Source organism: Eriocheir sinensis, chromosome 63 (genome assembly GCF_024679095.1).
Source record: "Eriocheir sinensis breed Jianghai 21 chromosome 63, ASM2467909v1, whole genome shotgun sequence".
NCBI classification, from domain to species: domain Eukaryota; kingdom Metazoa; phylum Arthropoda; class Malacostraca; order Decapoda; family Varunidae; genus Eriocheir; species Eriocheir sinensis.
Window position 1 is genome coordinate 11286647 of NC_066571.1, and position 27491 is coordinate 11314137.

Genomic DNA, 27491 nt, shown 5'->3' on the forward strand with positions numbered 1-27491 from the left:
GGTGCTCATTGCAGAATATGAAAGTGACCTACAAAATTTGGTCAGTGTTTTTGATAGTGTCTGTAATAGGAGAAAGCTGAAAGTAAATGTCACCAAAAGTAAAGTAATGGTTTGTGAGCAGAGTAGAAGTGATGTTGTAGATTTTGTATGCCCATATAGAGTGGGAATTGAATGTGAAAATGAATGCAAAATAATTTTGAATGGTGAAGAAATGGAGGAGGTCAATGAGTTTAAGTACCTTGGATCAGTTATGTGTAAGCATGGTGATATGGAGGGAGAGATAAGAGAAAGGGCATTGCAAGGAAGAAGGGTGGTAGGGTCTTTGGAACGAATCATGAATGGCAGAAGTGTGAGCATGGAGGTAAAGAGGGATTTGAGAAATACAATAATAGTACCAACCCTCATATATGCAAGTGAAATGTGGGCCTGGAATGAAAGTCAGAGGTCTAGAGTGCAGGCAGTGGAAATGAGTTATTTGAGGAGTGCTTGTGGTGTGAGTAGAATGAATGGAATGAGTAATGAAAGTGTGTACAACCATTTTGGAATGTGTCACAGGGGTGAAGGGAAGAAGTGTGGAGTGGTGGAAGAAGTGAAGCGACAGACTTTAAAGTGGTTTGGCCACATGGAGTGAATGGAGGAGAGTAAGATGACCAGAAGGGTGTATGTGAGTGAGATAGAGAGAGGGAATGCTAGAGGACGACTTCCAGTGAAATGGAGAGATAGGGTGCAAGAGTATGTTAGGGAGAGGGGGGAAAGATCTTTGAGAAACTTTGTGTTGTGTCTGGATAGAGAAAGTTGGAAGCTCTTCTGCCATGGCCATCCCCTGGTGGGAGCTCCTAGGAGCAGGCATCGATGAAATGATGATGATGATGATGATGACACTCACCGTATCAGCACCGGTGAGGTTGAGGCCGAGACCCCCGACTTGCGTGGTGAGGAGCAGCAGGTCGATGGACGGGTCACTGTTGAAGCGCCGCACCAGGGAATGCCTCGCCCCTGCCGGCACTGCCCCATCCAGCCGAAGGTAAGTGACGCTTGGCATGTGAGCTCTGGGGATGGGATGTTAGGTTGACATGGTGACTTGTCTGAGTGAATGAATGATAGTACAGCAATACCTCAGTTTGCAGCTGCCTTACTTTACAATTTTTTTTATTTACAAGCAACAAAAAAAAAATCACTAAAAAATCCCTTGGTGTATGAACATCCTGTTTGTATGAGTCAAAGACACAATCATGGGTTCCCTTTGTTCCCTATAAGAGGAGAGTGCTCAGAACGCAAAACAATGTGACTGGGGTCTCAGTCTGCATTGTACACTCACAGAGATAGCACCCGCGTTCTCGTGTCCAATTACGTTTGTGCTCTAGTGTGCGATGTTTGTGTTTTCAGCACTACACTTACTTACAGTTTTGGTTTACAAGTTATTTGGTTTGCAAGCAAATTTCCGGAATGAATTAAGCTCCTAAACTGAGGTATGACTGCATCTTATCATCAGCACCAGTCATCATTACTCCAGTCCAGCCTTTCCCAACGTTCTCCACCTCTCTGTCTAATGTTAGTTTATCTGGGTGATGAGTCACAGGCACCTCTGAAAACATATACTGTGTGCTTGATAAAGAAGGAATGCTTAGTTAATGTTAGTAACACTGAAGGGAGTGTACTCTTCTTGAAGCGTACTCACTTGAGGAGGTCATTTTCTATGATGTCCAGCATCCCCTGCAGCTGGCAGAACACTAGGGCTCGGTGCTGTGACACTATGGAACTATCACTGCTGTTGGCATTGCTGCCGCTGCCTATGCCACAGTCCAACAGCAACTGTCTGTTAGAATAAACACAAGGAATCATTCTAGCTGAAACTCTCTGAATCAGTATTCACCACAGGAGCTGCCTAGTATAGGCCAACCGGCCTCTTGCAGACTCCTTACGTTCTTATGTAAACTTCTTAGACTACAGTAACTCCTAAAATAATGTTTTGTTCAACATTGCTTCACTACAGGCTGAGGCTGACTGACCTCTTAGTGCCTCATTACATTCTTATGTATCACTGTTTCATAACACATACAACAAGACACCATCATGCTGCCACCACTCACTTGAGGGCAAGAAGCTTGGCTGAGTGGGAGATGTCGGACAGAGAGGAGTTGCAGCTCTTCAGCTTGGATGTAATGCGCTCAAACTCTGGGTGACAAGCCTTCAGTACCAGCTTGGGGTGGTTGCACACCTTCCTCAGGTACTGCAGTGCCTGCACAAAAACAATATCTTTGACCATCTATCCACCTATATCTCTGATGTCACATCCCCATATCGGCACTTCCCCAAAGAGGGTGGCCTCGGCTGGTCTCTAAATTTCCCCATTCTGGAACTACTTCTCTGAACATCATTACCCTGCCTACGGACAATACACAGTCACTCTGCTAATCCATGCTCAGTCATTGGCAATACTCATTTACTTTGCTAATCCATGCCCATTCACTGGCAATACTCATTCACTCTGCTAATCCCTGCTCATTCATAGGTGGTCTTCATATATCATTTCCCTCAATCTTGCTCTCAAACACTTTCCTAATTATTTTCTGTCAGTGTGTTCTCCTTGCCTCCAGTGACATAGACATGGATGCTGACCATGTCTCTGGAAAGGAAAGGCCATAGAAGACCTTTGAATATGATTAGCATCTGTGAGGGGGTAAAAAAATGAGATGATACAGAATGCCTAACTTTGAAGAAGATGATGCAGCAAGAGATGAGATATGCTTCCAGTTGAGATTTTGAGCTGAGGGTAGGCTAAGAATGTTTACTATATAAGGGAACAGCTGTGATGTTATTGGAGAATAGGGGAGAAATAACAGGAAGACTGTATCAAGTTGTAGAGTGGAGAAATTGAATTTCTGAGGCCTTTAAGCACACCAAGTTCCTTCTGCCTCATTCAGAAATTATACGAAGGTCGGAGGTTAAGTGTCCTGTGGAATCCAACACTGAGTTGATGTTGTGCAAGTAATGATACGTCACACATTAAACAAGGCACCTTACACATGATCACTGACACTGAGTCTATGAGTCACACCTGGAAGATATGTGTTTGGTGAAGCCTTGATGCAGGCCCGCTGGCATCCTCTCGGCGGCTGCCACTGCTGATGCTTCTGTCAGTGTGCAGAGTGTCACTGATGCTCTGGCTGGCTTGGGTGTTGGCAAAGTCCTCATACAGCTCCTCTTGTAGTGCACTCAGCTCACAGTAGTAGTCCTGCAGAGGAAAGGATGGTTTTACATGCCCTCTTGAGCCTTTCATTTATATCCTTTACCAAAACACTGACACACACACACACACACACAGGCCCTGTAAAACTGCAACTAGGTAAATACAACTAGGTACATGCACACACACACACACACACCTGCGTAATCTTTGGAGGCAAGTCACTGAGCACATCCTCTTTGGTGCGGCGCAGGAGGAACGGCAGCGTCTGGCGGTGCAGGGCCTCCATGGCCAGGACACCAGCCTCCTGGTCCCGGCTGGAGCTCTTGGGGTCCCGGGCCAGCAGGATGGGGCGGGAGTAGCGTGCCATGAACTGCCGCTCGCTGCCCAGGAAGCCAGGCATGAGGAAGTCAAAGAGTGACCACAGCTCCAGGACGCTGTTTTGGATGGGCGTGCCAGACAGGATCAAGCGGTGCTGGGCAGTGAGCTGCTTGATGGCACGGCAGGACTGAAAAAATTGAGGGTAGAGGCATAGATGAAAGAAAAATGGATTAATAAAAAACAAAAAAACAAAAACAAAAAAACAAACAAAAAACACTAATTAAAATCCCCAAAACAGTAACACGGAGACAGATGGGTCAGACAGAATACCTTGGTTTTACTGTTCTTGATGACATGTCCCTCGTCGAGGATCACATAATTCCACTTGATGAGGGAGAAGAAGTCAATGTCATTCCTTACAATGTCGTAAGAAGCAACCACCAAGTTGTGCTCCGAGAAGAACCGCCGCAGCCTGAAAATGACAGGGAGGAAAGTCATCAACAACAGTATTAAAATGTCAACCCCTCCGCTGCAATTGTCAGGGATTTCGCCTTCAGGGAGGGGATATCCAGCACACCAAAACCACATGGGAAACACTCCACCATCCACCACAGAGGCAGAGAAAGACCTGGTCCTTGTCTGGTATATGTCATCAGGCTACCAGTGAAAGCCAAATACCTAACAATCACAGCGGATGGTTTACCTACGGGAGGAAAGAACCCGCAGGAGCCAACACCAAAATGGACTCACCAATCTGGCTTCACTATAGCCTACCTGTAGCGTTCTGTTGGGGGTCCAGTGTAGTGGAGTGGATTGAGGTGTTCCTGATCCACAAACTTCTCCACCTCGTACACCCAATGGCCTGTGAGGGTGGGCGGACACACCACCAAAGACTGGATAGGTGGAGGCTGGCCATCACCACCATCAGCTCCACTGTCACCACCTTCACCTAACTCCTAAGAAAAAGGAGGACAAAACAGTTGTTAATGTTCTCCTGACTGAATGTTCATACTTTTACCACTACTATTAACAATCATGATATAAAAAATAAAAGTAATAGTAGGCAGCCTAATGGCAGGACAACAAATTATGATGAGAAACTAAACACTTGAGAGTAAAGGAATAGACATATCTACAGCAGACAGTTGCTGCCTACCCACCCTAATAATAAATAAAAATAAAGTAATCCACAGAAAGAGAAAAGTGCATGATAATTGTAAAACAATATATAGGCTTCCTTGATGGGGCCCCAGCCTGTTAGTGGCACAGTGGTCAGTGTTTCATAGTGATTTCATCTTGACTCATGCTGATTAATTAATAGATAAATCAATGAAACAAGAAATAAAAACAAAGTAAAGCAAGTTTCCCTTACTGCTCTGTCCCTCTCCTTCCTATAGTGGTCACTGGCCAGGATACAGATGGACTGCAGGGTTTTGCCGAGTCCCATGTCATCACACAGGATGCCGTGAAGCTTGTACTGGTTCAGGAAGGCCAGCCAGTTAACACCACTCTGTTGGAGACAATGATCAGGATAATACTAATAATAGTACAACCCAATAAGGGAATATAAGGACATTTAATGAATAATAATACTAATAATATACTTTAAAACAACAAAGTAACAGCATGTTACCCCGCGCAGTTGCTATCCACATAAAGGGGTCTTGTCCACCCTCTCATGGAGTATGCATCTCACGTGTGGGGAGGCTCCACTCACACAGCTCTTCTGGACAGAATGGAGTCTAAGGCTCTTCGTCTCATCAGCTCTCCTCCTCCTACTTATAGTTTTCTACCTTTTAAATTCCATCGCGATGTTGCCTCTCTTTCTATCTTCTATCGCCATTTTCACGCTGACTGCTCTTCTGAACTTGCTAACTGCATGCCTCCCCCCCTCCCACGGCCCCGCTGCAAACGACTTTCTACTCATGCTCATCCTTATACTGTCCAAACCCCTTATGCAAGAGTTAACCAGCATCTTCACTCTTTCATTCCTCACGCTGGTAAACTCTGGAACAATATTCCTTCATCTGTATTTCCTCCTGCCCACGACTTGAACACTTTCAAGAGGAGGGTCTCAGGACACCTCTCCTCCCGGAATTGACCTCTCTTTCGGCAACCTCTTTTGATTATTTTTTTGCAGGAGCAGCGAGTAGTGGGCTTTTTTTTTTATTATTGTTTCCGTTTTTTGTGCCCTTGAGCTGTCTCCTTTGTTGTATAAAAATAAAAAAAAAAGGGAGTTCAGGAATTGCAAAAGTCAGATCAAATAAAGATTTATCAGGTGGAGGAAGATAAAGATGGAACCATTTCAGGAGCGGGATGGAGCACACTAACATCAGATAAACAGAGATGGATGGTACTGTGAAAGGCATTTGCCCTGCAGTTTACTAGTACTGGTTGATGGTTATGATGAAACATTGCCAAAGGACCCACCTGTTGATAGCTCCGGAGTTCAGCACGGATGGGCACTGGAACTATGTGATCAGGAATCTTGGCAGGGTCCAGAAGCCTCTCCAAAAACTCCCTCTCCTGTTTCTTCTGCAGCACCATCCTTTGGCTCAGCGAGGGCGGGTCTGGAATGCCTCCCTCCAGCGGAAGCAGCCGGATCAGCGTGGCAAAGCACAGGGTTGCAGTGAGTCTCACACTGGTGTCGGGGTCACTCATACTCCCTGGTGCAACAGTTTCCTTATTATCATATTGTGTGGCATACAAGACATGTTGGCATGGAGGACACACCCTAAATTAAGCATGGAATGTGTTATAAAAATAAAACTGAGGGAACTTTACCGGTAACGGAAGGGTATGAAGATCCCCATGTTGTTATTGACAGGTTTGCCGTCTGCTGGTGTCTTGGCTGTTATGGCTGTGACCTCAGCTACAGAGTTCATTGATTTTTTTTTCTGGTAATGCTTTTATATTTTATTTTAATGCACCTCTCAAATAAATAGTTCCCTTATCCCTTACCACCATAACAGTGCTTGTTGTGTTTCTAGAGCAAGTGTATGCATATTATCTAAAGGCTGAAAAATGCATAATTATTCTTATCATTATTAGGCTTACCTAACAAAGGCACCACCAGCATCACACTGTAAGGCACAACATCAAAGCCAAGCTTCTGGATGACACAGTGGATGGCTTCCACTGCCCCCCTCCGCTGGACTTTACAGTGGATGCTAGCCAGCTGGGGCACCACGGTCTCCACTATCTGTGTGAGAGTGGCCACAGGCAGGACCATGGCCAGGGCTCCCAGGACCCGTGAAGCCATGTGCCGCACGGCTGCATTCTCGTGGTACAGCCAGGACTCCAGCATCCTTGCCTGCTGCCCAAACTGAAAATGAGTCAACACTGTTAAGGTCTGCACACCAATCTATTTACATGCTCAAGCTACTCAGCCCAACAACCCCATTTACATTCCATTCCCTTTAAATTCTCATTTTATCTCATCCTTACCTTTGCAACTACAACTACTAAGCAGCTAAATTAAAAATGTAAGAATTTCTGGCAAATAGTCTTTCAGAAATGACTGCCTTTCCTCCACCTGCAAATTCCCGCACTGGACATGAGGCAACTGTACTATTAATACTCTCACCTGCTCCACCAGTGTAATGTGGAGTGCTGGCACCACAACCTCCACCAGCTGTAGCCAGTTGACAGCCTCCTGGGGACTCTTTAGGCTGCTGGCATCCTGCTTCATGGCCATACTGCCTGACTTTTGGGGCCCTGTGCTGATGTCCATTTGTTCACTGTCAGACTTGGTGATCTCTGGCCCAGTACTCTGTACTGGTGGCACTGCACTGGAGGGCAGGGCTTCCCTGTCACACTCCTCAGGACCTGGGAGAGGTGCATGGCCTTCCTCAGGCAATGGTGGCCTAGGCTTGAGGGGACCAGTCCTGGTGGTGATGGTGGCCAGTGGACCAATTATCATTTGCCACAGCTGAGGTGACCTCTGAGGCAGGTCTGAAGCAAAGTGGCGGGCAATGTTCTGCAGCGCAAAGGTACAGCCACGTCGTTGCACCTCAGCTGCATGCTGTTGCTGCAAACAAGAGGAACTCACATCAGAAATTGATACTTTAGTCATGGAGGAACTGGTACTTTTTGGAGCATATGAGAAAATGATCTTTTTTGGGAATAAACATTTTCCTCAATGCCCCAGACAGGAATTGCCCCCGGGGCCCTGAGACGAGACACTTCAGCGTCAAACCCACAGGTACAGGCCTTCACACTTATCTGTGCCACGGCCACTACAACTCACTAATTCATTATGCCACAAAATACTGTTTTCAAGATTAGCTACCATGGTCATAGTTGTGTCTAGTGTAACTATTATGTTTTCCCTTCACTACTCTCCCACATTTTCCCTTCCATGCTCACATACTTACGCAGAACCTGGCCCTTAACTATTAAAATTCATTCACTTCATCTTCCTTCCCCAGCCAATCTTACACTCTTTTCAATAATAACAAAACCTTAATCGCATAATCTTTATTTTGACCATGAGGGTGCTTAACCCGAACAGTGTTAAGTACGTACATATACGTACCTCTTAAGGAAGCGTTTAGTACGTGTATATACGCAAGCTCTTTTGAGGGCTTATATGCCCTTTATTTTTGTTTGTGTATGTAACATTGTTCATTGACAGTAAAGAGCAATAATTTGACAAGTCTTCGTATTTTTAAATGGACGTTAAAGGGCCTTTCTGTACATTTGTCCGCATTCCAACAAAAATCATTATACAAGAAGGTAAGTTACTTTCTTCTAGGTAATCACTCCTTGACTCAATAATCAGTAAGGCATGAGGAATTGTAAATTACACTTCAAAGTAATCGGAAATGAAAACTGATCGTCGGAAGCACGATTTTTTTTACATTTTAAGGGGCAAATAAAAAAATAAAAAAATGAAAAAAGTGCAACCTGGCATGACCCCTATTGATGACAAAAAAGACACTGTACGGGTTAAGTAAGTATATAACTACCTATAAACCCCCCATAGTCTGAACAGAGGCTGCCTCTCTCACTGACTGAACATTTACAGCAAAAATATGGGCTTATAAAAGGAGCATGTGGTCAGTCATGGTGGTAATGCATGAGAGTTTAGTCATGCAAGACAGCAAGAGTGGAGTGGCTGAATGGGTGAAGTGTGTTACTCTACAATGGTTTTGGACACATGCTAGTTACAGATGGGTGGGACGCAATGCACCCATAAGACTCAGTGGTTACCTCGCCCTCCATGATGGCTTCTGTCAACTCTGCTGGGTCCTCTTTCTTGGCATTGGCAGGTGGTCGACCCGGAGGACGGCCGGAGAGCGAGGAAGACCGCTGCACCATCTGACGCTCTGTTGACTTATAAACAAAGACAACCATTGTAGCGACAGTATGATACACATTCTCAGGCAATCTACACAAGTACAGCCTCTCTGACCTGCTATAATGAGCTATACTTCTGTTACAAGTGATTATGAAAATACATTATATCTCTTTATTCTGCTTTATCAAAATTCTAGTAACATCACTAGGCTATCTACACAGGTGTATCCTCTCTGGTGTGTTATAAGAGGCTGTTACAGTCTACAAGTGGTTACAAAAAGAAGGTACAGTGCCAGTAGTTTTAGATAAAGATGCAAACCACAGTCGCATGCACAGGTCACGCAGGTACAAGCTGTCGGTGACCAGTAACACTCGTGTGCAGCCGTCAATGATGAGCGACACTTGTGCATATTATCTACTCAGTGATTTCCTTTAGATGACAGTAAAGAAGTAATACACATTGTAATGAACCACATAAGTGCTAACATTCACATATAATATAACCTACAATAATAATAATAATAATAATAATACTCCTTACCTTGAGTTGTGATGAGAGAGAGAGTATATGATGGAGGCAATGGTCAGTCTCCTTGGCTACATTCCCCTCCTGTGTGTGGCAGTTACCAGATATTACACACAGCTGATGTTTCCCTAACTGTACAAACCATTACACACACACACACACACATGCTTCATAGCTCAGTGAATACCACCCTGGCCTTACCCAACAGGCTGACAGAAGCTGTTACTGTCCTCCCCCCACACCCTTGAGCAAGATAGATGGGGGGATTGAGGTCCTAGCATTTCCTGAAGGTAAGTACTCTGAGGAGCTCCAGTGAAATGGAGAGAGAAGGTGCAGGAGTATGTCAGGGAGGGGTGATAGATCCTTGAGAAACTTTGAGCAGGCAAGGAGGGAGTGTCTGGAACGCTTCTGCTGAGGCCAACCCCTGTTGGGAGCTCCTATACCCGAGTCTGAAGTGTGCATTATTGCGCAACGGCAGCCTGCAGCCACACGGCGTGTCCGAGTTCGTGGATAATGTATGCTAGCCTACGCACAGTAAACAGTCGTCACTGTCAATAATGTGCAGGCAGCAATAACAAATACCGTCAATTATAGTTGATTATGAGTTAAAAAATATTAATAATGTCACAAATAGCTGTTTTGTTAATTTACAAGATCGCTGATTATGATTATTAAACAGCCTTGAAACTGTCCAACACCGAGAAAAAATAGAAGGCTTTAATAAAACAGCTATTTACTACATTACTTATATTGTTTTCACTCATAATTGACTATAATTGATGGTATATACTTGTTATTGATGCCTGCACATTATTGACACTGATGACTGTTTACTATGCGTAGGCAAGCATACAGTATCCACGAAAACGGATATGCCGCATGGCTGGAGGTTGCCGTTCCGCGATAATGCACACTTCAGACTCGGGTGAACCGACTATAGGAGCAGGCGGCAAAGATGAAAAAAAAGATACTCTGAGCACAAGAGCTCTTTCCAGGAGGGCAGTGGCTCACAATCACGACTCCAGCATTTGATCAGACCATGGGTGAATAACACATGACTACCACTGTGAGACTCAGCGAGACAATGATAGATGTTTCCGGGTCCCAGCCAGGTGGACCACACTCATTTGTGTTATGATAGTTACCTTAATTATTGTTTATCATGTTTCATTATGTGTGCATGTAAGTGTGTAAGAGGGCTATTACACTGTGCAAATTTTCCGTGGATCTTCAGTCAAACCACAATTTCTATTGGCGTGGTTCTCATATTTCCGGTGTTTTTCTGACGTCTCCGCGGTCTTCCAAAGCTACGGTAGATTTCACCGAAGGACGACGGTATTACTCACCATCATCTACAGCAGCAATAACAAGAAACAAATGAAAACCACGCCAGCGGAAATCGAGGTTTGACTGAAGATCCACGGAAAATTTGGCCAGTGTAATAGCCCCTTAATTAATCAGGCTACTGCAGTTCAGTTCCTTGGCATATGTCAGAGCCATCTTCCAAGCACCAAGATGTTAATGCTAGTTGATGTGTTCCCAAGTGGTAAATTGGGAAGGGTACACTGCTATACAAAGTTCTAGGATGGCACAGACAATGGGACCCCCTTCCACAAAGGTTATGTCTAATAATCTATTGGCAGGACAAAAATAATGATCAGGAATGAAACACTTACCATATCAACTTGTTGGGAGGCCTTTGGCGTGTACTCTTGGTCCACACACAGGAAGTTGGCCAAGTTTTTAATGACTTTTGAGTTTGGTCCACTTGACCATGCTACACACATTTCCAGCAGGTGGGTGAGGTCTTCTGCTGACATGGCCTGCAAAGTAAGGGCTTGAAAGGTGAGGAAAATAATTTGTAATGACATTCCCTTCCCATCCTAGCTCACCGTCCATTCTTGTTCTCACACCAGTTCATCTTCCTTCCTATCTTCCTCAACCAGTTCTCCCTTTACTCCTATCTTTCTCACCCTTCAACTCTCATCCCCCACTCACTTCCTTCAGTCCACTCTTACACTTTTTATACACTCTTTCCCTGCTAGTTCATCCCCCAACTCTCCTCTCTCTTTTCCCAACCCTCCAGTCTCCTCCTGCCTCATGCGACTTGCTGCATGGAGGAGCCACTTGGTCAAAACATGCTTACGTGAACCCCTTGACTGCGGATTTCCTACAAGAAGACATCACCAAGCTACAGGAATGGAACAAAAAGTGGCTGCTACATAATATGAAGAGAAATGTAGTCATGAACCTTGGGAGGGAAATCCAGCATACCTATACCACATGGGAAACACTCCACTATTCACCACAGAAGCAGAGAAAGACCTGGGACCGTATGTTACCAGGCTACCAGTGAAGGCGAAATCCATGCAAATGGCAGCGGATGGGTTAAGGTGCCTCAAGATTTTGTCCACAACTGTACCCAAAATACAATAGGACTCAACACACTTGCAACTTTTCATTCTTCTCCTTCTTGATGCTGTCCATGAGAGGCTTAATGACGGGGTTGAGCTTGCCCGGCAGAGCGTCAAACAGGACAACGGAACCAGCAATCACTGCCTGGGTCCTGAGGAAGAGAAGTGATGGTTCAGAAAGTCTTTGAATATATGTATGTATGCATGCATGTATATATATGTGTATATATATATATATATATATATATATATATATATATATATATATATATATATATATATATATATATATATATACACACACACACAGTGGTACCTCGTGATTCGAACATAATGGGTTCATTTGGGCTGTTTGAATTGAGAAAGTTCAAATTAGGAAGCAATTTGTCCCATCAGATATTTGCCTTCAGGATGGTAGTAGAAAAATAATAGCAAAAGGAAAGAAACTATACGCTGCCTTCATGGATTTGGAAAAAGCTTATGACAGAGTCGACTGGATTGCTCTGTGGGATGTTTTAAAGATTTATGGTGTACGAGGTACCACTGTATATCCCCCTCTCCTCCTTCTCCTTCTCCCTCTCTTTCTCCATACACTCACATGGTTGCCAGAGTGAGCTGGTCACTGGAGGTCTGAGACACACTGCTCTGTATAGTCTTCCGTCTTTCCTCCAGCGTTGCCAACACCTTGGGGCGGAGGCGGCCCAGGGCAAACAGTGTGAGTGCAGTGTGCCCGCTCAGTGTCTGAATCTGGGAGGGAATAATAATAATGAAGATAATAATAATAATAATACATTAGTGTGCTCCTTTCTTCTCCAGCAAATGCTCAAATTTCATCTCTTCACCTGTTCCTCTGTCTATTCTGACTTCAATTCCTAGGTTGTCACTGTTACTCAGAGTATGAGCCTTCCTGGCACTACAACTACTACTATTGCTACTACTGATATATTAAAGTTAATTTTCATATCCAGTGCTGGCCCTTCCTATACCCTCACTCTGCTCAATGCATAGGGCCTCTGATCACTGGCGGTGCCTTAGGATGTGCATAAAAATAAAAATAAAAAATAAAAAATGTAGTTAAGGGCATATCCAGATGGTGATTTCATTATTCTCCCGTGAAAAAAGTTCTAGAAATAATGATATTAAACAAATTGAAGCAAAAATTATATATATTTATTTACATTGCTTAAGACGGGGATATAACTTGTGGGGTGATCACATAGGAAAAAAATGTGAACAAAAAGGTGGAGGGGATAGGGTCTCCAAAAGAGATCCAGGTTAGGGCCTCAGAAAGGCTACAACCAGCTCTGTTCATATCTGATCTAGGAAAGAGAAGGAAAAGTAGAGGCCGACAAGCACCTCACTATAATATAAAATCATCCCCTCACTGGCTAGTAGTAGTAATAATAACAGCTTTATCCATATACTGACCTGATTGAGGGTTAAGACAGGAGATGCTGTGAGGGCAGGATCAAGGGGCAATTTGTAGTGTCTCAGCATGGCCATGAAGTCCTGTGTTTCCTGTTGTAGCCTGCCCAGTACACCAAGGTATTAGGAGACATACAGATAGCTGAGTCAAGGAAATGGTTAATGAAGTTGAATATCACACACAAAGATAGACTGATCACGGCAGCTGGACCCATGACACAGCAAAACTATGGAGATCTACTGTGGAGAAATATTACAAGTGAGTTGCAGTGGTATTCAACACTGAATGCAAGCAAATAGTCAAATGCTGGGAATGTATAGCTGACCCAGGCCAAGGAAATAATCCTTATGGTAGACAATGAAGGACTAATATGATACCAGGACATTGAGAAAGTGCACAGAATAGAGCCTTACAAAAACAATAAAAAGAGGCAGAAAAGATGTAAAGAAGATTGCCTTCCAAAAAGAATTATTAATATTTGGAAGAGTTGGAATGCAGTGATAATTTGAGACAGGAATATCCATGAACTTATAGAAAATTTGGATAAAAGCATATATGGAGATATGACTACATTAGCTTAGCTCAAATGATGTAAACTACAACTAGGTAATGCACACACATACACACACACACCTGGTGAAGGAGAGTGCTATCTCATCATAGTAGACCACTTCACTGAGGCAGGTGTGCAGTGCCTTCTGGAGGGAAGGGGGGCAGGAGTACGGGGGGCGTGTGGCGGCCCAGGCCCTCACCACTGCACCGGCCCCAAAGCGCTGCAGAGCCGAGCGAGAGGCCAGGTGAGCCTCGAGGAGCCTGACGTAACATTCCATTGGACCTTGGTCTTGGGGGTATTCCAAGCCCGGCATTGGCTGGCTCACGACACATGAGAGGGAGCCTGTACAGGAAGGACCAGCACTTGCAATTTTTAGGGCTCCAGGTCATAAGCATGCTCACTAATTTGTGGACACCATTTCAAATAGCCTATATCAGAAAAAGAGCTACTTTGAAAAATACTCCCTTTCTCCTTTCTTTTCCATTTCCACCTAAACTTTCTTTGCCATCTTTCTCTCTCCCTGATTTCCCTCCTGCACTCACTTTCCATCAGCCCCCTTGCTTCAGCCATATTCATTTACTGTTCCCCTCCAACACCTCTCCACCTACTCTGTTACTTTTAGGTTCTCATTTCCCCAAAGCACCAGTTTATAGCTCACCCAGCAGTCTGGCTGCAGCACACCTCGCCCTCATCACCACCCGCTGTCTCTCTGTGGTGTTGTTGTACTGGTCACACCCTCCCAGGAAATACTTGGTGTCCACACGCTCTGTCGAGTCTCCTCCGATCCTCACCTTGCGTCCTTCGCCAGACTGACACACGAGAGAAAGGATTCATTTTTCATGGCATAGAAGGCTGGCCAAGGGTAAAACAAAATGATAAAGAAATGGGGGAAGGAATGCCTGTACCCAGCAGGGGGGTACTAAGCTCAGAAAAGTTTACAAAACCCTGCTGTGCGCTGTCTTCAACACACACCTTGCTGTGGTGGGCGAGGAGCAGCAGCGAGGGGTCAAGGGGCACCTTAGGATTGGCCATGGACAGACACAACCACTGCGACACCAATGGACACACGGCCGGCAGCACTTCAGAGAGGGGCACACACGCCAGGGCCTGCGTCCAGATCTGTGCAGAAAATGACACCAAGACCTGCTCATGACAATGGTGGTAATGCTCTATGTTCTTACCCTGATGAGACGAGTCTTCATCAAAGAACCATTATGAATTATCTGGTATGACCTTGCCTCTCAGAGCATATCATACAGTAAGATAGGGAGATTCCACTCTTATACCTAAACCATGGAAGAACCTGACCCATTATGGCCTGACACTTCTCTCCTCACCTTGAAGACAAGCTGGAGGTTTTCATCCGACTCCTCCAGCAGTGCACGCTGGTAGACGTGGGTGAGCAGCTGTTGGATGATAGGTGGCAGCCAGGAACACTTCACATCCACACAGCTACTGACAGACTTTGTACAACACTTTTCATCATCAAGTTGACCATTCTCACTTTTGACACTGGAGGACACAGCGTTGTCTTCACTCTTGATCTCACTTTCCTGTTTCAGCTCCAAGCCTTCTTTTCTATCAATATATTCCACTTTCTTCTGTATTACGATCCCCCCACCACTCCCTTGCTTGGTCTCAAACTTTTCCTCTTCATGCTTGCACTCCTTTTGCACACACAACTCACAACCCTTCTCATGCACAATCTTCTCTTCGACGGCAGTGACGGAGGCAGGAGAATGCAAGTTTGTGGTCGTGTCAGAGTCTGCTATCTGTGTGGTGGTGGTAGTGGGTACAATTATAGTGGTAGTGGAGGTGGTGTCAGAATCTAGTGGTGCAGTGGAGGTGGAGAACTGTGACTCTTCAGTGGTAATGGTGGTGGTAGTGCTACTTGAAGTGGTGGTGGTGGTATCAGATTGTGGTGTAGAAGTGATGGCAGTGGTGTGTTGAGTGGAAACCTGAGGCGCTGCAGTGGTGGTGGTGGTGGGGATGGTTGAGCCAGCACATGCAGTGAGTGTGTCAAGTGTTTTGAGCGCTGAAGCACGTACAACACTGCTACTGTGGTAGAGAAAAGGCCACAGTCTTGGCACCAGTTGGCTCAGGTCACTGGTCATGCTGGATGGAAAATAAGAGTTGTGCATAATTAATTTTCATGATAAACCATTCAAGTTTCTCTTACTATATAGGTCTATTACAGTCTGTTCAACTACACTATTGCTAATCTGAAGAGAGTTACACACAGGCATTCATCTTCATCTTCATATTTGCATTTTTTTATGGCAGAGGGGTCAACCAGATCAGGGGAATAAAAATGACAACCTGCTAAGCCAATTAAAACAAGACAGTGAAAGATTCTAAAAGAGATTAATTTTGGTGAGTTGTTCTGATACTCTCCCCTTGAAAGAGTTTGTCACAGGAAGGAAGAAATGAAGAAGAAAAGCTTCTCCAGAGGTTACCAATGAATAGGATGACATCATGGAGATACTGGTCAACATTAGCCAACATGCCACTGTCATGACCAGTGAGTGGGCTGGAGGACAGTCATAATTTTCACTCTCCTGAGGGTAAAGTTGGAAAGTTTTGTTTAGTCGGCGCAACATCTGTGGTCATACGCCGGAGAGAGACAGAAGGGGAAGGAATTATAGGAGAAGGGAACAGACCCCAGGAGACGGGACACAACCCCCGATTAATACCTGGTACCCATTCACTGCTGGGTGGACAGGGGCGTAGGGTATCGGAAAAGCCGCCCAACTTTTTCCACTCCGCCCGGGAATCGAACCCAGGCTCTCTCGGTTGTGAGCCGAGTGTGCTAACCACTGCACCACGAAGCCCCCCATGCTGAGGGGATACAAGTTTCCTAAGTAGTATGTTTGGAGAGGATTACTGGAGTCACAAGAGGATACACAAAGAATGAGGAGGCTATAAGTGATGTGTAAGAATTGATTACCAGCTATAAAGAGAAGTGTGAGCATGGAGCTAGAGAAAGGAAGACAAACCATTATCCTCACAACTCTTGTTATATGCATCAAACATAGACATGGAATGCAGCACAGTAATCACAAATATGTGCAGTGGAAATGAGCTATGGAGAGGTGCATGTGGTGTGTCACAATGGGATGGCAAAGCTTGTGTGTGTGTATGTATTTACCTGGTTGTGAAATACAGGAAAAGAGCCGTATTAGGTTTGTGCTGTCCCGTCTCCATAATGCTTATTATCCAGTTTGGCTTTAAATTCATGCATTGTTTTTGCACACACAGTCTCCTTGTCAAGTCCGTTCCATGTTGTTATGCTTCTGTATGGAAAACTGTATTCCTTGATGTCTCTCCTACAGTCGCTCTTCTTCAATTTCTTACCACTGCCTCTTGTCACACTTTTGTCACGTTCCACTAGGTCTTCCCTGTCCATTTTCTCCAACCCCTCTTGTATCCTGTACAATGCTATTAGGTCCCCTCTCTTTCTTCTGCTCTCCGGTGATGTTAGTCCCAATTTCTCCAGTCTTTCTTCATAAGTATGTTCTCTCAGATTTTCCGGTAATTTAGTCACTGCTCTTTGTATTCTTTCCAACTTTCTAATTTCTTTCTTCAATCTAGATGACCACACTAATGCTGCATATGTGTATGTGTGTATGTGTGTGTGTGTGTATTACCTAGTTGTATTTACCTAGTTGTGACATACGGGAAGAGAGCTACGCTTGCGCTGTCCTGTCTCCATATCCGCTCTTATCCAACTTTTCCTTAAAATCAATAATGTTTCTTGCACAAACCACCACCTCCTCCTGTCCATTCCACAGCTCAATGCTTCTGTTTGGGAAGCTAAACTTTTTCACATCTCGCCTACATGTGATCGCCCTCAACTTCTTGCCGTGTCCTCTTGTTTCTCTCTCGCTCCACACACACAGGTCCTCTCTGTCCAGATTCTCCACCCCGGTCGCCACCCTGTACACCGCTATCAGGTCTCTTCTTTCTCTTCTTCTCCCCAGGGTTGTGAGTCCCATGCTACTGAGTCTCTCCTCATAAGTGTGTGTGTGTGTGTGTGTGTGTGTCTGTGAGTGAGAGAGAGAGAGAGAGAGAGAGAAATGTGTATGTGTGTGCGTTGGTAAATGAAGGATGGTGTGCTGAGAGGGAGTGCCAGAACAGGGAAATGGAGACCCTTCTGCCTGGGACAGCCTCTTGCAGGAACAGGGTGTTGATATATGACTGATAAACCTTTAAGATTGTCACATCACAACACCACTTGCACATGAAACACCACACCAGTGATGCACACACACACCTCTCACGACAGGCTGGGTGAGCCATGAGCCTGGCCAGCAGCATCATGACAGAACCCGTGGAAGACGTCAGGTCATCAATGTCCATCAGAGCATCCCAGAGTGTGGCCACAAGGCAGCCAACTGTACTGGACTCCAACTTCTCTACCACACTGGCTGCCACAGGGACCAGACACGATGCAGCCACGGCAACCACATCATCCATTTCATCCAAGAGCCCTGCCAAAGAATGACGCATGTGTTATACAATCATTGCTTTTTGAGACCCTGGCAACTAATTTCCTAATATTTCAAAAAAGAAAAGCAGCAGCTAGAGAAACCTTATCATCCATCTCATCCAGAAGCCGTATGAAAGGAAGATGAATGACTCCTTCAGGACTTAATTTATAAAGAAAGATTAACAGAAATGCAGCTGTTAACACACAAAGAAAGAAAGTGACCTAATTACATTATATAAACTTGTGGATGGCCTACAAGAATCAGATGATAAAGATTTACTACAGAGAAGTGAAGACCGAGTTAAGAGGTCATAAGAAAAAATTATGAAAGGGAACATTTCTAAATGACACAAAGTAGTTTTCCTCAGAGAAATATAGATAATTGGAATTAATCAAATGAAGAAGTGGTCAAGGCAAAGTGTGTATAGAGCTTTAAGGAAACACTGGATGTTTATAGATATGAAGACAGGACCACACGGGTGTATTTCAGGCCCTGTATACTACAACTAGGTAAATAAATACACACACACACCTCTGTAGATGTGTGGATATGAGCGAGGCAAGAGGCACGTGTGTAGGTCCTCTCTCACAGCAAGGAGATACTTAAGGCCCAGCAGTCCTCCATGACGCGTCTCCCACTCCTGGCGACACAGCATCTCCTCCAGCAGACCCACCACGCCATACACCCCTTCCTCCCCCATCAGGTGCACGATGCTACCTACAAAGAGGAAGAAAGGCTTGAGTTTTATTAGGACTCCCTGTTGTGAGCTTGCAATTTTTATCATCGATTTATTTCATCACAATATGGGACAAAAAAAAATCAGCAAATATCAGTTTATTAGCCCCTTGACTGCGGATTTCCTACAAGACCTCATCAGGCTACAGGAATGGAACAAAAAGTGGCTGCTGCAATTCAATGAAAAAAAATGTAAAATCATGCACCTTGGAAGGGGATCTCCAGCATACCAATACCACATGGGAAACACTCCACTATCCACCACAGAGGAAAAGAAATACCTTGGTGTATATGTTACAAGGCTACCAGTGAAAGCCAAATCCAGGACAATCACAGCAGATGGGTTAACCAACCATTACAATCAAACAATGTAACTTACAAATAAAGAGCAATTTAGAGTCATAATACACCCACCCAAGGTCTGTGCACATGTCTCCCTCACAGGGGCCACCACTTGGTCCGAGACAAAGTCACCGAAGCGGTCCAGGGCCAGCACACACACCAGCCTCACTGCCAGGTCCTCCAGCCAGGCCTGATGACTCTCCTCCATCTGCAACACACGACACACACACATGCACACTCACACACACAGGCTACATACAATGAAAACATCCTAAAAGAAAACAAACCAAGAGATCACATTCTAAACACAATAGATTTTAGTCTTTTAATGAACTATGTCTGGTGACTTTCTGAAAGACAAAGGTACAGTCCACACTATCAGCTACGTCTAATTACAGTTACCATTACAATGCATTCCTATCTTAATAACCTGTTCTTAGTATTCATAGCTTTTTTATATAGATACAGACTTGTAAATACTCTTTGGGCAAAGATAATCTAAAAAAATTCCAGCTTTGGGTACTGGAAACCTTACAATAATATATCACTGAGAGGACAGACGTGTGAAGGCAATACCTCCTATAAAAAAGTAGCCCCTTAAGTAGACCTCTTCACTCACCTGCTGCTTGGTGTGGTATGTGGCCTTGCCTCCCCCACGACCTTGGACCCTGATAATGTGCCGCAGCGCCGTGGCCACCCCGTGCCGCGTCTCCCAAGACACACTGAACAGGTCAGCTGCTAGGGTGTCGCAGAAGGCATCTAGAGGCCATTCACAGCCCTGTTGCAATAGTATAAAAATAAAAACATTAATTAGCCTAAGCCCTTTTACTAGTGACCTAGAGAATAAAAATAAGTGCCTTAAGATAAGTGGAAAAAAATGCTGGGTACTGTACAATATAGACAGACAGGAAGTGAACATCATGAATGACCAGAGGTTGCAGACGCTAAAGATGACCGAGAGTAAAAGTATGGACTTGAGCAGGTCATAATAATGCACAGAATTGGTAACAGATGTACAAGTCAAGTAACAGAGAGGCAGCAAATGAATTAGAGAAGTCAGGGCAGACACAGCACCAAATGCAGATGAAATTGTAAACTCTGCCAGTGAATAATGGGGTACACGATATTATAAAGAGAGCGGTGGAGAACACTGGGAAAGGCCTGTCTCGCAGTAGACTAATAATGGCTGATGATGACAACCTGTAGCTCTAAATCCAAGTGGCTGACCCCTTGGAAAATCTGGTAAAAGTAATGGACTCTCCTCTTAATTTCCAGTGATGCAAAGCTATTCACAAGGCACAGCCTGATGCTGATTGTACTGCACGTTACATGACACAGGAATTTTACTTAATAACACATTTACTTTCCTCTTTTCTTTTTTTACAGGAAAGGGGGCAGGACAAGAACCTAAGAAATTTAAGAAGAAGCCTGCAAAGCACTACTCTACAAAAAGTGCATAAGATATCAAAAGTGTTATCAATTGTGGTGCCTTGACACTGCCTCAAGATGGTGGACAAGCAATGATCTACTGGAAACAAGTGTCATGCCATCACCTCCTCTGCTAAGGGTGCCGGAACGCCTTCGTCCACCACCATGCAGTCTTCATCATCACTGCCTGCTGCTGATGCTATGGCATTGTCCTCACCACAATGTCTTTTGCATTCTGGCTCATCCTCTCCAATCTAAAATAAGGACATGATGAGCATGACGAGTCTGCAAGTGGTCAGCCAATCAGCCTTCAGATACAACCAGAGGTGGGCGCAGTACTGAAAAATCAGTAGTGTGGTTGTGGTAGTGCGGTACTTTTTCCGGAGTAGTGCGGTTGTGGTAGTGAGGTCCCATTTTTTTTCTTTCCCAGTGTGGTATGTGGTGTGTGATACTGCGGTAGCAGTAGTCAAAATAAAAAATACTTGAGTGCCTATCCTGGCTATCCAAACATTGAAACATGCTGAAAATAGTACAACTGCCCTAATTTACAATAGATTTTCCCAGAATAAAAGCAATAATAAATCAAACAGCTACAAATGCACTTTTGGAATCAATTTATTTAATATTTATCACATTTTATATATAATAGAAAAATATTCTCCAGTTTACTCAGACCTCAGCACTCCTCCTCCTTCTTGACCCCCTCCTGCCAGTCCATGGCACACTCCTTGTAACCGAGGAGCTTAGGATGTTTTTGAGCTCATAAAAAAAATGAAAAATCAGCCGGCACTACGAATGGGTCCAGGGTTGAAATGGCCGGCACCGCACGGGTTAAAGAAGACTCGCAGTGTAGGCCTAGTACAGTAGAGCCCCACTTAGTGCAAGATCAATTAGCGCGAGCCACCATCTACCAAGAAAAAAATTAATTAGCACGAAACCCTCAGTTAGCGCGAGCAGCCACCACGACTAAATTTTGAAAATTGCGCCAAATGATGCCATGATGTGTGACACAAGCCACGAGAGCCCTTCCTTTAGCAGAAGATGCCATGTTGATACAGGGCAAGTGCTTTGTTTACGTTGTGGATGTGGATACGGGCAACTGACCTTGGCCGTGTGTGACGCACACCCGGAAAATTTGGATTTGCCGGTTGTCCAAGCTGCCGCCAACGCGGTGGGAAGAAAAGGGCTCAGTGTGACACCAGATTATGGTGAACCGACAACTCGCTCCCGGATGGGCGCACTGACATTGCCAGTAGCCACAACGGTTAGAAGAAAAAGGCTTGTGATACTGCCTTAAGGCAGCGAGGACGCTGACTGGGTGAGCGCTGGTGATGACGTCATCGGACTCCCAATGAATCACAAGCGTGTTTTCAGAGCTCAGCCAATTGTAGGGTTTTTTTTTTTAATGTGAGTGATTATTTTGAGTAATTATCAAACCCAAAAGTCGGACCCATGTGTGCACCATATTTTTTTTCATATTGGTTACTTTATTCAATTAGCGCGAATTCAGTTAGCGCGACCACGTTCATCCACCTAATTCTCGCGCTAAATGGGGCTCTACTGAAGTTTAGTCTATCTATTTAGTATTTAATTTTTAACAATAACTGAAAAGTCAGAATAATTGAATCACTGTTTCTGATGACTGATAACGATTAACTGATTGAGTCCAATTCTCTGAAAAAAAAAAATAATAATAATAAATAAATAAATAAATAAATTATGTGAGCATGCCGCGCTGTAAATGTCGTCTTCGATAGTTTTCAAAGTACCGCAAAAGAGTACCGCAGGATTTTTTAGTGCGGTCCACGGAAGTGCAGTATTTTCAGAAATTTTAAGGTAGTGCGGTCCCTACTTTTTTTGTGATGCAGTACTACAGCACTACCACACTAGCCCACCTCTGGATACAACTACCAAAAAATAAGAGTAAAGAAAACGACAATGGCCAGAACTCAGCTAGTTGTAAATAAAGCAGATCAGGGATGTTCTGTTATAAAGGCTACAAACCCTAAGCATCAACAGAACAGAACTCACGTGTTCAGACACATCAACAGACTTCTGGCGAGCCATGAGTTTGGCTTTCCTGCGTGCGCGATTCAGCTCCCGGGAACTAAGCATTATACATGCTGACTTCATCTCTTTCCTCACTATGCTGAGCACCGAGTCCTGAGGAGAAACACCACATGAAATGTATCATTACACAGTGTGTAGTGTAATTAATGTATATGACAGAGAATCATCTAACAAACAGGATGGGAAATAACCTGTGACAAAGAATGGGCCTTCCCCTGTCCATTGTGGCCACTGCCAGAGCTGCTGTTCTCCCGTTCTGCCACTGCTGATTTGAGGTCGTCCTTGGACACGATGCCCTGGATGTCCATCCCCAAAGCCGCAGCAAAGTCCAGGCCCAGACGCTGGTTGACCAGCTGCTGCTGCTGTGCCAGCTGCTCACTAGGGTCTGTGGCTGTACGTGGACATGGTGCCAATATAAAAATATCTATCGCCTTAACCCATGCAGTGCTATAGTCTGTACAAACGAATTTTTCTTCATGTAGGAAAATATTTAGATATATTATTTCATATTTCGTTCATATCAACTTTTATCTAAATACATTTTTTTTATTCAATCAAGACGGTAGAACGAAACCCTATTTTCCCTATTTGATTATAGTCCCGGCGATCGCGGATTCGCAGATCACGGGAATCTCGCGGAACCAAATACCCGCGAACGGCTGGGGGCTTCTATAGTGAGTTTCTTTATGTGCACCATTTAATTCTGCATGTTTTCATATATAATACATGATGATTATGTTGAATTATGGCTGAAAACTTGTTATATTCAATAGCGACATTTGAAATTTGGCGGGAGCAGCGATCCCGGATATGGCGCGGGGCGCTGTTTTGGCCCGGCCGTAGTGAAAGGGTTAAATGCTGCTCAGGTGGTGGAGGAACAGTTGGTTTGAACAGACATTTATGTAACTCTCAGGGAAGTGTTTAGTGCATACATATACAGGAATGTAATATTGTTGAGTGTGCTGCTTTAATTTGAGTATGTATGACAACCCTCTTTCATCAGACTTATGATCAGGAGCAAGAAAACTTACATTTGTTGTCATCCTGAGTGTTGAAGAGTCTCTCGTCCGCAGCCATGAGGAAGGCTCCACGCTCCAGGACTCTGTTGATGCTGAAGGCACGAAGAGTAAGGCGAGGAGGGACGCTCTGAGAGTTCTCCTCCCCCAACAAACCTGCAACAAATGGATGTGGGATGAAGAACCTAGAGGAATTTTAACCCATTGGATGCAAAATTCCTACAAGAAGACCTCACCAAGCTACAGGAGTGGAGAAAAAAGTGGCTGCAACAATTCAATGAAAAAAAATGTAAGTCATGCACCTTGGGAGGGGAATTCCAGCATACCAGTACCACATGGGAAACACTCCACTATTCACCACAGAGGCAGAGAAAGACCTGGGACTGTATGTTACCAGGCTACCAGTGAAGGTGAAATCCGTGACAATCACAGCGGAGGGGTTAACTATATACCCAAAAATATGAATATGTCAATATATAGACATAATATACTGAGAGCAGGTATGCAACTAATGGTACTTTGTTGGCTGTATCTTTGCTTGTTTCATATTCAACAGGTGTGTGTGTGTGTGTGTGTGTGTGTGTGTGTGTTAAATACATGCTTCATTACATAACCACTACTACATCACCAAATTTCAGCATTTAAATGTTATTAATGCCAAGAACCTTTCCAATTATATGTAGTATCAATTCCTCTATTGCCTGCTCTATCTCACCTCTCTCCTATATTCGTTTTTATTGCTACACTGGTCACTTTTAGTCACCCTAAAACACTCTCATTCAACCAAAAGCCTTTTTTTTAATTAACTACATATTATGTATTTTTTTACTACTACTAGTTACAATCTCTGAGTGTACCTGTGGAAGGCGTGGGTGCGGGATCCCAGGGTGGCACATTGCTGACGATGGCCTCCACTGCCAGGCCAGCTGCTATCCTCACATCCCAGGACTTGTGCAGCAGAAGGCCATGCAGGCGGTTGAGTAGTGCTGACAACTCCTGCGGGTGTAGACGCACCACTTCACCCAGCTGCTGTGCTGCAGCCCCTCGTGTCACCCCAGACCCACCATTCTCCAGCAGGACAAACAGCCGGTCAAGTCTGAAGCAGAGGAGAGACAGCACAGATAGTATCTAGATAGCCAGTGGAAACCTTCAAGATCATCAAAGGACTCCGCTCAATGAGCACACTCACTTCTTTTTAGGGCAACTGAGAAAAAACGAAAGCAGAGAAAGGGAAATAAAAGGAATGAAAACATTACAAGGGAAAGGGGAAGAAAGTGATAAAATTTGGGCAAGGGAATAGATGAGAAAGGGAGAGGAATCAGAGATGGGAAGATGGCCTTTATATTATGGTTAAAGGGCATGTATTTTCACCCTTTAACCATAATACAATGGGAAGGGGGCAAGGAGAGTAGCCCAGAGGAGCCCCTGGGCTTGGCATTGAAAAGTGAAACAACACACTCCCCGGCACATGCCCCCAATAATTGATTTATATTACACTGACTTACCTGGATGGGGACACACCCCATCCAAAAACTGGGTGATGTCTCCAACCAAAACTGCAGCTGATGAATTTTCATGAAGATGGTCATATGGTTGGCTAATATGACATCACAAGATGGCACGGACAACTACTAGTTTTTAATACCCAGTCAATAACAACAATCCAAACAAAACACCCAAAGAAGAAACAAACCACGTGGCAGATTAATCAAACTCGTATAAGATCTACCCAAGATGCTTGCCCAACTGGTGCTTGAAGCTTGAAGTCACAGAGCCCGATGATTTTCTTAGTCCACCTTCTCTGAACAGCTTCTAGTAGTCTTCCATCACCCAAATATCCAGTAAACCACACCACATAAGCATAGTCGAGGATTGGCCTAATATGTGAAATAAAAACCTCTCATAAAATCTGGAGTTCTACAAATAGTTCTAGGGATGTACCAATACCAATATTTTGACCGATACCAATACCCCATTATTTGATCGATACCAATACCGATACCTGTGCACTGATTTTTTTATACAACAATTCCAGCAGCTAAGGGGCAATATCAAATGTTAAGAAAGAAAAAAGACCCACTAATCGTTGTTCCACCATAGAAGGGAAGACAGCGAGGGAGGAGGCGCCTCGTGAGGTCTAGTTGACTCAACTAGGTTAGCTTTACCTTAATTGCCATACAATTAGGCAGAAGACTGTGAAGAAATCCCCAGACCCTGGCAGCGTGCCCCGTTGCGGGTTGACTGTCTGACTGACTGAGGCAGGCAAATGAGGCGAGTTAGGAACGGCAATGAAGTGCCAGAAATTTTCTCTTTACAACACTCCCACACGGCCACTGCATGTAACGAAACACACGAGAAATTAATCCAGACAAGGAAAGGTTTGCCAGCGCCGGGGATCGAACCCGTGACCAGCGTAACAGGAGAGCCACTCCTTTACCAGTCGGCCAAAGAGGTACCCCACTGGCTAAGTGGGTTGGGAGGCTCACCCATCAGGCAAGTCAGCACTACACGTCTCCCCATTCCCATTTAGATTAATTTCTGTGTGTTGAGTTCCCGTTTTTCTATGAACTTCGGAGAGCATGGGCCATCACTCTACCTGTTACCCTCTCGAGGTGGCACAACAGAACCACAGGAGAGGATGCCACCACTATGCCACCAGTGAAATGCCAGAAATTTTCTCTTCACAACACTCCCACACGGCCACTGCACGTAACGAAACACACGAGAAATTAATCCAGACAAGGAAAGGTTTGCCAGCGCCGGGGATCGAACCCGCGACCAGCGTAACGGGAGAGCCACTCCTTTACCAGTTGGCCAAAGAGGTACCCCACTGGAATGCTAGCTGCTATGTACCGGCTCCTATGTACCACTGCTTTGGCTTATATGTACCATTGTTGGGGTGCTATGTACCGGCTCCTATGTACCACTGCTTTGGCTTATACGTACCAAACAAGGCTGCTATGTACCAGATACCAAGTAGGAAGATAAAATATTTATTGTAAGAAAAAAATAAAAACACATGATATAAAAGTAATGAAACTACATTAAAAGTTAACACAAAAGCATAAACATATTAAAACTGCATACAATAATACTATTTGCTGTGAAATTGCTGTACCACATAAGCGGTGGAAGCACTTGTTGCATCCATCACAGATAAGGGCTTCCTGTCTAGGGAGAACACACAATCCACATCCTGAGCAAAGGAAAAGTGCTGATGCCATGGTAGTGCTGATGCCATGGTAGTATAAAAAGGATAACTGGAGTTAGGAAGTAAATACTGAGCAAGTTCACTGGAATTTCGAAGCAATAGTGAGCAGATCCACTGGAGTTCCTAAGCTGCCCTTTTCGAAGCAAATAATGAGCAGAGCTCTATTTGCTCTATTCTCTATTTGCGTGGCGAACAAATAAACATTATTATTAATTATATTAATAATAATGTTACATAGCTATAATCATGGTACATAGCAGCCAGGGATGGTACATAGCAGCCAACGGTACACAGCAGCCAACGGTACATAGAGGCCTGTTACGCCCCACTGGCTAAGTGGGCTATGGGAGGCTCGCCCATCAGGCAAGTCAGCACTACAGGCAAGACCTGGCAAGTGCTCCACACTATATTTTTCCAATTTTTACAGTTGATTGGGGTACTTAAGAGGTCATTAGTATTTTCATGGATAGG

The 27491-nt window shown here is 44.4% G+C and overlaps 1 protein-coding gene across 1 annotated transcript in view; it reads right to left on the reverse strand.

The window, feature by feature from the left end:
- The window catches only part of LOC126987052 (TATA-binding protein-associated factor 172-like), a 32363-nt gene that overhangs the window by 3954 nt on the left and 918 nt on the right, over positions 1 to 27491 (reverse strand). The window contains exons 2-31 of the mRNA XM_050843725.1: positions 24667 to 24905; positions 23825 to 23965; positions 22985 to 23184; positions 22755 to 22886; positions 20849 to 20977; positions 19915 to 20073; positions 19368 to 19503; positions 18750 to 18935; positions 18002 to 18218; positions 15066 to 15843; positions 14701 to 14847; positions 14387 to 14537; positions 13809 to 14070; positions 13178 to 13277; positions 12348 to 12496; positions 11784 to 11901; positions 11012 to 11158; positions 9351 to 9419; positions 8723 to 8845; positions 7095 to 7538; positions 6566 to 6833; positions 5939 to 6174; positions 4881 to 5018; positions 4283 to 4464; positions 3839 to 3980; positions 3387 to 3695; positions 3059 to 3235; positions 2091 to 2239; positions 1679 to 1816; positions 887 to 1049 (exon numbers count right to left, since the gene is read on the reverse strand). Coding sequence (XP_050699682.1) covers positions 887 to 1049; positions 1679 to 1816; positions 2091 to 2239; positions 3059 to 3235; positions 3387 to 3695; positions 3839 to 3980; positions 4283 to 4464; positions 4881 to 5018; positions 5939 to 6174; positions 6566 to 6833; positions 7095 to 7538; positions 8723 to 8845; positions 9351 to 9419; positions 11012 to 11158; positions 11784 to 11901; positions 12348 to 12496; positions 13178 to 13277; positions 13809 to 14070; positions 14387 to 14537; positions 14701 to 14847; positions 15066 to 15843; positions 18002 to 18218; positions 18750 to 18935; positions 19368 to 19503; positions 19915 to 20073; positions 20849 to 20977; positions 22755 to 22886; positions 22985 to 23184; positions 23825 to 23965; positions 24667 to 24905 — 5929 coding nt within the window. The remainder of the gene's footprint in view (positions 1 to 886; positions 1050 to 1678; positions 1817 to 2090; positions 2240 to 3058; positions 3236 to 3386; positions 3696 to 3838; positions 3981 to 4282; positions 4465 to 4880; positions 5019 to 5938; positions 6175 to 6565; positions 6834 to 7094; positions 7539 to 8722; positions 8846 to 9350; positions 9420 to 11011; positions 11159 to 11783; positions 11902 to 12347; positions 12497 to 13177; positions 13278 to 13808; positions 14071 to 14386; positions 14538 to 14700; positions 14848 to 15065; positions 15844 to 18001; positions 18219 to 18749; positions 18936 to 19367; positions 19504 to 19914; positions 20074 to 20848; positions 20978 to 22754; positions 22887 to 22984; positions 23185 to 23824; positions 23966 to 24666; positions 24906 to 27491) is intronic.